Raw genomic sequence first — 12,398 nt, 5'->3', positions numbered from 1 at the left:
CACCAGCACCCTCCTGAAAAATCTACTCACACTAATGTTTTAAGTTGGTTTGCCTGTTTATTTTAAAAATTATACCTGTCTGCAAAATGCTGACCTCTTTAAACAAGCATTCAGAGAGACCTCTGTTTTTCCTATTTACCTCCAATTGTATTCCAACGTTAACTATTTGGTGGTATCATAACAAATCTGTTTACCCAAATAAAAGCCACCAAAAAATCTGCAATCCTAGACCTGTTGTCTGGCATGATTAAACAGTGCAGCCAGTATGAATCTATCACCATAGCTACAGGAAAAAAAAATCAACAGTAGTTTGGCTTTATGCACAAATTCACTCACCCAAGAAAGCTTTTAACCGTGTTCATTCTCAGCTGAAGACAGGGGAAATCTACATTTGCTAGAATTTGTTAGAGCTGCACAGGACAGTTCTTTTTTTAAATGGTTAGGAAACTGACAGTTCATCTGAAAGGCTGATCCTGAAAGGGGGAAATAGATCATGAAAGGGAAAGGGACTCAGCACATGCTATCAGCACTTTGTCCCATCAGCAACATTCGGTGCTTTAATTGGCTTTCATGAAATGCCCCAAGTGTAAATAAAAGCAGAAGCTCAGTGTTTTCTGAGTTCTAAATAAGATAAGAGTTAAGCACTAAAGATACTTAAAGCAGCATCTTCTAGGAAATGTTCCCAGTCCACAGCCAAACCTGGAGTGCTTTGCTGGAGCCACGTAAGTGTTGGTTGGGAGTGGCACAGGAGAGTTTCAAGTTGCTCTAAAGTAAACTTGTCTAGTTTTGCTTGCCCAGGGAAAGCGCTGGTTTTGGGGTGGGCAAGCGTAAAGGGGAAGAAGGGGGGACAGGAATGTCAAAAATCTGTTGTCATGGGCCATAATGGTGGGGAAGTCTAAATTCCATTCCTGAAAATTTTGCAGTGGCTCTAAAGTGACCCTCTGTTGGCCAGGAGCAGGAGTGATAGACTCTGCAGTGATTTGGGAGTTTAAAGCGGGGAGAGAGCGGAAATCAATGACGGTCCTCAGGTCCAGACTGCATTGCATCCCACTGCAAAAGAGCAAATTCTCTACTTGATACAGCAATCAAATAAGACTGCATTGGACAGTGTCACATACGCCAGTCTAGAAAGCAAGTTTTAGATATGCTGAACCATACCAGGTGTAACAAGTGTACAAGATATATTCACCTCTCACTCCCCAGGATCTTCCTGGGCACTAATGGGAAGGGAGTCTGGACCTTAGCAGACAGGAGAACATGGCTAACAGGCTTCATCTTTCAGAGGCATTTAATGTACAACACCCTGCTTAGTTTAGATTTATTTGCACTGAAAACAGTGCAATGGATTTTTCCAGGGATTTAGAAAGGCCTTATATATGACTTGCGAATGGAGCCTTTGTGGATAGGAGTTGTATTCTATGGTTTAGCACCATAAATCCCAATTACAATATAGCAGAGTTTGTTTCATCTCTGAATTATTTATTCATGCAGTGTAGAGGAGAGTGTTTTGCAATTTTAGAAACATGGTTCTGGTTGTTGTGGTATAAACAGAGTCTGCAAATGACCAACTAGCCTTCAGCTGTCAACTACTAGAACAATGTTATGCCCTAATTTTAAAGTACAGGTATCAGCTTGCACATTCAAATGGTTGCTTTAAAAAAAAAAACTAGACTGTGAAGTCCCTGGGTTTTTAACACTTACTTTAAAAAGGTAACTACAACATACTTCAGATTAGCAGCCGTGTTAGTCTGTATCCACAAAAAGAAGAACAGGAGTACTTGTGGCACCTTAGAGACTAACAAATTTATTAGAGCATAAGCTTTCGTGGACTACAGCCCTCTTCTTCGGATGCATATAGAAGTGGGCTGTAGTCCACGAAAGCTTATGCTCTAATAAATTTGTTAGTCTCTAAGGTGCCACAAGTACTCCTGTTCTTTTTACAACATACTTATAAATCTTGCTTTACCCTTAATTGGCTGGTACATGTTCTAGAGCCTCATCACATTTTTTGACCTGGAAATACACAATACTTGGCACTGACATGACATCAGTAGAGATCAAGCCCCTTTCTAAAGAAGGGGAAGAATTACTTCCATTTTAGACACTGGGCAACAGGCGATAAGTGCCTTGCCCTATGTTGCCCTCTGAGTCAGTAGCACAACTCAAACCCTGATACCTCAATGCCCAGTCCTTTGTTTTGTCCACTGGACCAAGTTGCTTTCAAATCAGCAAGCCACATGCGACTTGTCTACATTAGAGTTTTCTTCTGAAAATTCTTCCAGCACTTTCCCAGTTTGAATACCATTGAGAGCTCTAAAGCAGACAAGGCCCTGAGTGCTGCTGATGTTTTTAGTGTCGTGTGGTTTGGATCTAGTCAAAGCAGAGTTAGACAGAAAATGTAAAAAATACATGGCCACGAGAGCCTTGTCTACTACAGAGCACCTAATGTTGCTACCACCAGTGGAGTTGGGCCTGTGTTACCGACAGTGGGACATTTTTTTTTAAATTTCATGTGGACCCCTTCCACCTCTCCTCTCCCCCCAGTAAGTTTAGTTAAGTAGGCTTTGGGTGCACTTGTAAGTAAAATGCCAAGCACTTCACACAAGTGACAAAGTTAAGGTACTAGGTATGACTACATTTCCTGAATTGGGCTATTGCTTTTATCTGGCTAGTAAATCTGACCTCTGTATAGATCCCAAGAAGGGAGGGATCTTGAGTGCCAGACTGAGGTTATGGTGCTGTATCCTGTACAACTGCAGTGAAATCTGCAACAGGAAGATACCTGTATTAGGCAATGTTTGGATACCACCTTAACAGACAGTGTCTGATTCTCCTGTAAGTGCAATTCTCTTCCACCTATTCTGGACAAAGTATATTCAAAACACAAGGGATTCCCATTCTATTACTCAGAGATATCAAATGACAAGCAGCACCACAAAGGAGCCGCCATAGCATTGAAAATTAATCCAAACAGAAGCCATTGATTTACATTTCAAGTTTCTTCTTCCAAACTTATTTGGTCCAAAGATGAAATTAAACTGCTTTACATTAAAATACATGCAGTCAGTCTTCCACACATTCACTAATGATTCATCTAAGCAATACACGTGCAAGAGGACAGGGGTCTTCCAATGGCTATTCTGCCACTTACTAGTTCTGAAACAGGAATACGTGAGAAGGAATAGTACAAGACTACTTGCATAGTTGAGGGATTGGCCAGATCAGTCAAAGGAGGAGAAAACAAAATGACAACATAATACAGATTGCATATATGTTCATCGGTCTCTACTAAAAGGTTGATTATATGATGCATGAGCAAAAGAAACAGTTGAGGTGAAAAAAAGTTAATACTGCACCTTATCAGTGTGCATCTTGGCATAGGTTTTATTTTTGTAATACATTTAGTCTAAACTCTCTAAGTGAAGAAAGTGCCTGGGATCACACTTTGCCTGCTGGTTGCACTAAGTGTTATGTATCTAGCTAGAAGAAAAATACCAATTAAAAGCGATTAATCTACTCCACATGAACTCTCATTTTTACTAAAAGCAACCAATTCTGGGCTATGCATAAAGAGAAAAATGCTTAACATAAAGAGCAAACTCAACCCAAACATTTTTTTATTCAAAAACAAAATATAGCATTAACAAACTGATGTGGCAGGAATGAGCCGGTGCAGAGAAATGATGGACAAAACAGCGACAGGTACAAAGCAAGTAAAGGCAATAAAACCTTGTATCAGCTGAGGGAGTAAACTGGAATGGTACTGTAGTCTCTCAATCAAACAGAGTTTATTGAGAAGTTATACAACTCCACTAAGCAATAGTGCATGTAATACAGGATTTATTGGGTACAGATAGGCACGCACAAGCCACTTATCCCTATATAGCGAAAACGGCACAGCTCATCACTTCTCCCTATATAGAGACAGGAGATATAAAATATACAAAGCATGGGTGATGTAATGCCACAAAGGCAATGTAAGACATCAGAATAAAATTCCTTCCAGCACCTGACAAGTGTCGTTTTCAGGATAGAACTTATGTTCTGGATTTGACAAACAGGAGACTGGAAGAATTCTAAGATTTGCATGACAAACAGGTTTCCAGTTAATTGTCAGAACAGCATTCCCTGATTCAGACTGACTGTCTTCAGTTTTTTTACATGAATATACACTGCATGGTTTCCGTAGCTATAGGAACTACAGAGGTTTGCTGAGTAACCCTGCCTTTTTAACCCATTCTGCACCGATACAATAAGGTTATAAGGGAGACAGTATTTCAAAGTGTTCCGATTTAGCCTAGATATAGATACACACAAGGAATGAATCTCAGCTAAGAGTTATGCAGAGATCACTAATGTATGACAACAAGTGGCTCATTCCAACAGCTCTACTCCCTGAAAACGCATGTTAGATCACACACTACTCTGAACAACTTGCATGACAGTTTAAGGTGCGTACACTGGCAATTAATGTAGTACACACATTAAACAAAGCTTTGGGGTTAAATTCTGCTCTCAAATTGTGTGCCAACATCTGTTACTGGCTTCATTTCATGTGCTTATCTAAGGGCAGAATTTAGCCCATTTATGTTCTTTACCATCACTGTAATAGAGAACAGCAGGTCATGAGCTGTGCCATGCAGATACAGGAGATATAGCCTTCAAAATACCTATCACTCAGCTGTCACTAGTAAAGCACATCTATTTCAAGCTTGGATAGGTGAATTCATAGCAGTACAATTTACAGTTTACCATGTAGGCTACTGTCCTATTATTCTTACAGTAGTTATGTCATCTCTATATTTTGCTGTGACACCACCACCACACAGCTGTTTGTCAGTATGAAAGGAAGAAGGCAACATTAATCACTGCAATGAAAGTATCGGAAGGGAGACCTAAACAATACTGCTGGCACAATTGTTTAGCCCATGGCAGTCTTGTGGAGTTCATTTTCTTATGTTGTGGTGAAACTGGAAAGACCAGCACGGTAATGGAATCAAAATACTCATGTGTAGTGGTGGGCATAAGTCATTCAGTAGATGTGCTGAGAACCTGCTCCCATTAATTTAATGGAGCTAGGTCTTAATTTTGCATCTTAAGAAAGCTGGGTTCTATCTCACAAGAGCTCACATATAAAAGCACGTTTGAGGCTTCGTTCTAGTCCTGAGAGGTCATTTGTCAACAACACAAAGTGATCCGGCGTACCATGGTAATCTCTTCTCAGATCAAACTTAGAACAGCCATAGTAGGGGTATTTGCAAGTTGAAAATGAGCTGCATTATCACCAAAGGTCACAGAAAAAATCTGCACCTTGCTTGCCCACACTACTTCTGGCTCTACCCAGTGACAGATCGTCAAAGTGCTAAATAAACATACACAAAGTATGAGCTCAGTATTGTCTCTATGCAAAACAGATAGCATGCCTAACAGGTGTTAGACATTCACCATATTCCTGAAAGAGCAACTGATGCCTTAATCTGAACACATTCTATTTAGAAACAACTCCACTTGCAATTTTGTTATGAAAACATGCACATGAGTAGGGCTTTAAAAAAAAAAGTTATTGCAGTTTTATTCATTTACCAGTTAGATATTCTACATCTACAGAGTAAACAGAATCCAGTAATATTAATAATCATACTTAGCTATGTAAGAGCTAGCCCTTTTCATCTCTGCAGATCTCAAAGTGCTCGGTTACCAAGCAAGCCAAGTATCATCATCAAGCATTGACTGGATCTTTGATTAAAGATTTCAAAAACTTCTGCTGCTTATTCCTCACTTGGAGCCAATAGACCTAACCAGGCTCACGCAATCTGACTGTCCTCAACTACTCCTGACTTCAGTGGGAGCTCAGAGCCTTGAGCCAGTTATAGACTCTGAAACTGTAATAAACTGACGTCCCAATCACATGGCTAAGGACAGCAGTGAAGAATAAGGAGCAAAAGAAAGACTCAAGGCACATCTGCATGAACCGAGGATATTTTGTTCCTATGAAAAAGGGGGGAAGAGAAATAAAAAAATATATATACACACACACACCCCATATGTAGAATTCTCTGTTGAACATTCCAGGCCCCCCTCCACCACCACCCGCGACTGTCTTCCATGAGGCACCAGTGGAATTTCAGAAAGAATCAAAAATGATCTGATCTGTTACCATCCTCTCAGCCTTTTCAAAATGTCCCATTTGCGATTAAAGAAACTAGACTTACCAAAGATCTCTGGTGAAGTTTTCTTTCAGTTTTTTTTTTTAATAAAAAAATGTTCTCCACTCTGAAATTAGCTTTTGGGTATGGAAACAAGCAGCAATATGCTTGCTGAATTAAATCTTAAAATAATTTTGTATGCTGTACAAATATACATCTGTTCAACATTTACACCACTTCACTTCCTAGGATCATAGTTCAAACTTACTGCCATTACATATGGAGCAATTACCCAACTTTTCAGTTCAAAAGCTCCAAGGATATAATTTCTCAGGTATGAATTCACCCAACAGCCAGTGATGGGATGGAAAAAAATGGATCTGTTAGTAGAAAAGTAGCAATATGAAGGAGTTCCAGGTGAACTAGACACTTTGTTTTTAATATAGTCCATATTTTTAAGGGCTGGGGGATAGGTTTTGGAGGGGCTTATATAGTGGGGGAAAGGCTGCCAGCTGCAGCTGATCCTAGAAAGATTTCAGCTAATAGGAGACCTTCCTCCTCTTGGCCTCACTCAAGTCTTTGTTCTCCGGGGGTTGTTCCGATGCTCTTCTGCTTGCAGGGGTCCGATAGTCCTTGTCTTTGCTCCACTCATTACCTTTCTGGTCTTCTTTACTGACAGTTCTTGCCTCTTTTGATGAGACAGAAACTCTCCAGTCATGGTCCTGCCTGGCTGTATGGGAAGCAGTGAAAGGCATGTCTGGCTGTCTTACAGTTTGGTTGGTCTTGTTCAAATCTTCTGCCTTGGAGACAGGAGGCTGCACAGTGCTGATCTGACCCCAGTGGGCTGAAGATGCATCAGGTCCCCGTGACAATGTCACATCTGGATTGCTCAGGGCTGATGGACTGCTGTTCTTGGAGGCCTGCTCCTTCCCTGTCGCTTCTGTCCTCCTAGCCAGTCTTGGATCCCGAGGTCTCTCTCGAACAGCAGGCTGCACTGCTGTGGGAAGAGTGATTCCTTTAGAACCCAAAACTTGAGACTCTGGGGGCTGTCGGACTACTCCATTGCCTTGTGCTGACAGGCCAGCACTGGCAGAGAGTCTTCTAGAGTCATTGCTGATTTTTCTGTTGGTGACCTTATTCTTCCCATCGCTGCCCAAACACGCCTGCACTTGAGTAGCTTTCTCTGACAGTGCAGCAGTAGGAGGATAGGAGAGTGGCCGCTGTAATGCTGGTTTGAGCTTCAGAATTTTAACAGTATCCTTTTTATAGTTTTTGTCACAAGTCTTGATGATAGCGCCTCTTCTCTGAGCATCCTGAATCAGCTTATTCCAGTCTTTATTTTCCTTGAAAGAAGAAAAATAGTTAGCAAAAAGAAACCTGCACACACAGGGATCTCGGGATGCATGTGGTCCCATTTTAAATCCACGCAACCTCACTTCCTATAGCCGTCGCAGGAACTGTATGTACACTTGCTCTGGGATGAAAGGATTTTTAGTAAAAGTGTCATTAAAAAGCAATAAAGCATCCCACTGCTATAACAGAGAGGATACTTTTAGCCATCATTGAACAAACTCATTTAAAATGACAGCTCCTGTAACTAGGATTGTCAGGACAGCGGTCCTCTGACCTTGTCCAAATACAACACAAGAATATGGTGTGATTGCCCCCTAGTGCTGCATGAGATACAGTAATAGAATATATTTTTTAAAAAATTAAGACAGTGGTGTGCAAACTGGGGAAGAGGTGGGGGTTCAAAGAAACTCTCAATATCACTTTTCATAGCAGACTTACTAGCGCCCAACTGCCAGCCTTACTTCTGCTGCTGCTGGCAATGAGGTGCTAAGTCTTCTGTGGAAAGTGATATTAACAAATATCATTTTTCACATTGCCATCCTTACTTCTGCACAAAAAAAGTTTTAGATTACAAGTAATGGAGGGGCAAGACAAATTCTCTGAATGGTAAAGGAGGAGGGGGGGGGGCGATTTGAAAAATTTGCACACCACTGGTTTAAGGGACATCAACTTCAAATCTAGGCAATTTTTAAAAGGTGAATTTAAGCAGTTTCAATTACTACACCTGCTCCAGATTCCACCCTGCCAATTTCTGTCGTTACCCAGCCACTTTTTCTTGTTTTGTAAAAATATTTTTCTCCGCTGTTTCTGTGTAAAAGACCCACATGCAGGGAAAACTGACTGTCCCAGGGAAACTGACTGTGCATTTGATAGCATTTTGTGCAAAAGGTAAACAAACTGAAGTAATAGAAAAAAAATTCTAATTTTTTTCAGGTGGTTATCTTAGGCATTACTTGAAATGTGTAAGTAAAAATTCAGACAAAAGTGTGATTTTTTTTAAAGCTGAAACTGTTCCTTTAAAAATTTCAAATTCAAAAAGACATTTTAGCTTCCTAAATGAGTAAAATCTAATTGTTTGTTAGACTGATCCTATTAGAAAAAAAGGCACTATATACAAGAACAATATCATGAGAACAGGGACATTTACTGAGTTTCTGCTGAATGAGAAATGCCAGCTACAGTAGTTAAACTGTCCCAGCAGTCCTGATTCTTATTACAATGACTAGTAACCTCAAAACTGGTCAAGTGCAGTACACTTGATCCCAATGAAATAAGCTAAAACTTCCCCTTTTCCTCCTCATTTTACGCCACCATGCCTAGGATCTAAAATTCTGGAAGCAAAGGGGTGAACAGGACAACATCAATAAGCCAGTGTCTGGAACTGAACTGGCCTCTTTTTATGCTTAATTTGCATTCTCGGCATGTTACAGAGTGAAAAACCAACTCTTCCTCAGGCATGGAGGGCACTGTCAGGAAATATTGTGCAGTTCTGCTATAAAGGGAATGGGGAGCAGATCTGGGGAGCATTTGGGGCTGGTGGGTCCTCTGGTCTTCTCCCTACCTGAAGCGGTCACTAGGATTGGGGAAGGCAGCTTCGTTTGGTTTATTGTTCGGCTTTTAGGGGGAAGGAGAGGATTCTGACCCTCAGGGTGTGGAGCTTCCCAGTGCCAGCTCTCGTTCAGGCTGCCACTGGGGAGAAGATTTACCTACCCCTCATATTTTCAGTATTTTTTACTGTTACATTTTATTGCAAGCCTTTTTACAGAAAAACATCTCACCTGCCTGGCTTGAAACAATGGATACAGCTCTCCCTTCAGAAAGCCTTCTGTGGCAGTATATTAGACAAGGACAACTGACTCTGCCCAAGAACAGCTTTCACACCATTGGATTGCTTTAACTGAACAACCTGATTCCAACATAGACGACTCTTTCACACAAGGATGGGTTGGGAATGGCTTTCACGTCTCATTCCTGACCTGAACTAACAGGGAGAACAGGCAGAGATTCACCGGAATACAATATTATACCTACCATTAACGTTGTCAGTCTTCCAAGGATGAAGAGGCTGTACCTTGCTCGAGTAATTGTAACATTCAGACGCTGAAGACTTGCCAGAAACCTAAATAATGAAACAAAATTAAGTCGCTGTACTATTTCTTCCAACACTCTTAGCTGAACTTTAGTTCTTATTTTTAAGAAATGACAATTGCTGAAATAAAAACAAATGCTAACTGCAAAGAAGGTGGGTTTTCCTCCATCCCTTGTTCCCACTACAGCAGCCAGCCCTCCCCTGAACAAGGCACTTTGGTTGTTACCCAGACTCCCTTTGCCATCTTCAATCCCCTGTAGACAATCTCACTTCCCCCAGCTTCTACTGCTGCTCCTTCCCTTCTCAATGGTATCTCCAGTCCCACTCGTAGCCACTACTTCTCCTTTCACCTTAAAACAGTCTCCAAAGTTTTCCTACTCCCTCTGCCACTTCCCTTCCCTGCACAGACTCAGATGGAAGAGATCAAACTTATTTCTCCTGTCAAGACTTTGAGCTTCCTTTTGACTTGAACTGAAATAGATTAATAATATTTGGTCTGATTAATGTGAAAACGTTCTATTTAATATTTCAACACTGTGCTTGAATATTTTATTTATTTTTAAGGTGACCCGCAAAGGAGAAACACACAGTTTGTGCCGTTTTTGCTGTGTCATGGTTCTTGAGACCTGACATTTTTGTTCCTTGACAAAGAAGTTTTCACATTGGAAATATTAGATCTTGTCTACCCTGTTTTTGCCAGAGGGCTATACAGATAACAGAATTATAGGTTTTATTCATTGTTTAAAGTTCAATTTTTGTTAGCACCTACTTAATTCAAACTCCTGATGAACCTTGCGGAGAAAAGCTCTCTGTTAAAGACTAGCACACACCCACTCCTCCTCCTCCAATGAGGACTGAAAAAGCTCCCAACTCCAGAGCCTACTCTACACAAAGAATTTTGCAAAAGAAAGTCTCATCACAGCCGACACCAATTTAGCTGAACAGGTACCACAGCAATACCTGGTGTTACCAACATGTTAATGAGTCCTATTTTTCAGCAGTTTCACACACATGAAAGTAAAAACATTGCAACCCAGAGAACAACCTATGTTAGGGCTCCCACCAGTGGAATTTCTGAGGTAAAAATTCCTTAAAGTAGACACCATGCAGTTCTCCAGCAAAAAAAATGGAAGGCACAACTTGATATTCCTGATAGTTTTAAGGTAAAAAATCTAAATGGGTCCCTTCTCTCCCAATTAAAATATCCTTTCAGTGTCACTTCTTGGACAGCGTTTTTCTCCCTTTGCAGGTCACCTTTTCAGTGAATTCACCACTGGACTGGTTACCCTAGATATCAAAGCCCCTCTGCGCAATACAAAATAAATCTACAGCACAGGCAGCAGTGGTGCAAATTTCCCGTAACACCTTGCCAATGTGGTTTGAAGAGACCACAGTGATTAATACTTAGGGCTTGTCTACATGAACAATTAGACTGCAGCAAGCTGGGGTGTGAATCTACACCACACCAGCCTGCAATGGTCTGTCCACATACACCCTTGCTGATGCATGTTAACAGTTTGTTAGAGCCCTTTCAGCTAGTCCCATTTCAAAGAGGGCTAGATCAAAGCGGTCTAATGAACTGTTAATGTCTGTCAGCAGCATCCCTAGGGACAATTAGACTGTTGCAGGCTAGCGCGGGGTAGAGTGGTCTAACTGTTCATGTAGACAAGCTTAGAACTTAAAGAGCATCTTATTGCCAAAGCAATGTACGAATAAAGCCTCAACAGCTGGGTGAGCTAGTAACCTTTGTAAAGGGGCAAACTGAAGCAAAGAGGGTAAGTGACTTGCCAGCCAATAACAGCACCAGAATTACACCTGGCTCCCATTCCCAAACAATCATCTAGATTAGGGATTCTCAAATTTATTCATTGTTTAGACCCACATTTCAATGGAGAATGAACCATCTGCCCTCCCAGTCATGCCTGTGCAGACCATCTCCATGATCACATAACATCCATGTGGCCACTAGCAACTGCCTATGGGGAAAATGATCAGGGGAGCATTTTACATGTTTTTATCCATCTTAATGCAATTTAGCAGGTGGAAACAAAGAATTAACTTCATGTGAGCAGTCAGCTCCTCACGGATCACCCTGAGAATCACTGAACTACACCACACTGCCTCTCAAGATGGTTCAGTACCAATGTCCTTTTAACCGTTTATTGTCTTTACTGCTGCAACTACCAGGAAAATAGTGCCAACTGTGATAGCAATTTCTGTGATGCAAACACACATGCATTAAGATTGGAACAGAGTCTCCTTTCACTGGATCAAACAGCTGTCAGCTGGGAATGACATTATGTCATTACTGATCTGGAATTATTTGAACTAGTGACCTAGAATTGAGTCTTTTTATGCCCTTATCAGTCATGCAAACAAGCCCATTTCACCTATGAAGGAACCATCTAGCTTATTTCTGAAGCATATTTATAAACCACTGCCCTATTTAGCAATACTTTGGCACTGGAAGTGCTATATAAATAGGTCACTTTCATTCATAATCATGAATAATTTTTTTTTTTAAAAGAAAGAAAGATCAGCACATCAAAAAGTTGCAATATACAGTCATGAGAGTATAATTTGTGAGATTGCACAGCAGCGCTAACAGCATGAAGAAAGATACACAGCCATCAGTTACCCAGATATCTCTGTCCAAACTAAACGGACAATTAAAATGGAAAACCAAAGGATGCATGCAAGTTCATCTGTGCTCAGTGCAGATTATTATACTTTGCACTGGGAGACTCAGGTTTACTTCCCTGCTCCATTACAGACTCTGTGTGAGACCCTGGACAAATCACTTAGCCTCA

General features: G+C 40.9%; 1 protein-coding gene across 1 annotated transcript in view; it reads right to left on the bottom strand.

The window, feature by feature from the left end:
- Positions 1-3,600: 3,600 nt before the first annotated feature.
- SETX (senataxin) overlaps positions 3,601-12,398 on the bottom strand; it is a 49,507-nt gene continuing 40,709 nt past the window's right edge. Inside the window, exons 24-25 of the mRNA XM_054007101.1 lie at positions 9,531-9,618; positions 3,601-7,489 (exon numbers count right to left, since the gene is read on the bottom strand). Coding sequence (XP_053863076.1) covers positions 6,686-7,489; positions 9,531-9,618 — 892 coding nt within the window. The 3' untranslated portion in view covers positions 3,601-6,685. The remainder of the gene's footprint in view (positions 7,490-9,530; positions 9,619-12,398) is intronic.

This window comes from Malaclemys terrapin, chromosome 17 (assembly GCF_027887155.1).
Source record: "Malaclemys terrapin pileata isolate rMalTer1 chromosome 17, rMalTer1.hap1, whole genome shotgun sequence".
Taxonomy (NCBI): Eukaryota; Metazoa; Chordata; order Testudines; family Emydidae; genus Malaclemys; species Malaclemys terrapin.
The sequence above is the reverse complement of the archived record's forward strand: the minus strand, read 5'-3'. Positions and strand labels throughout refer to the sequence as shown.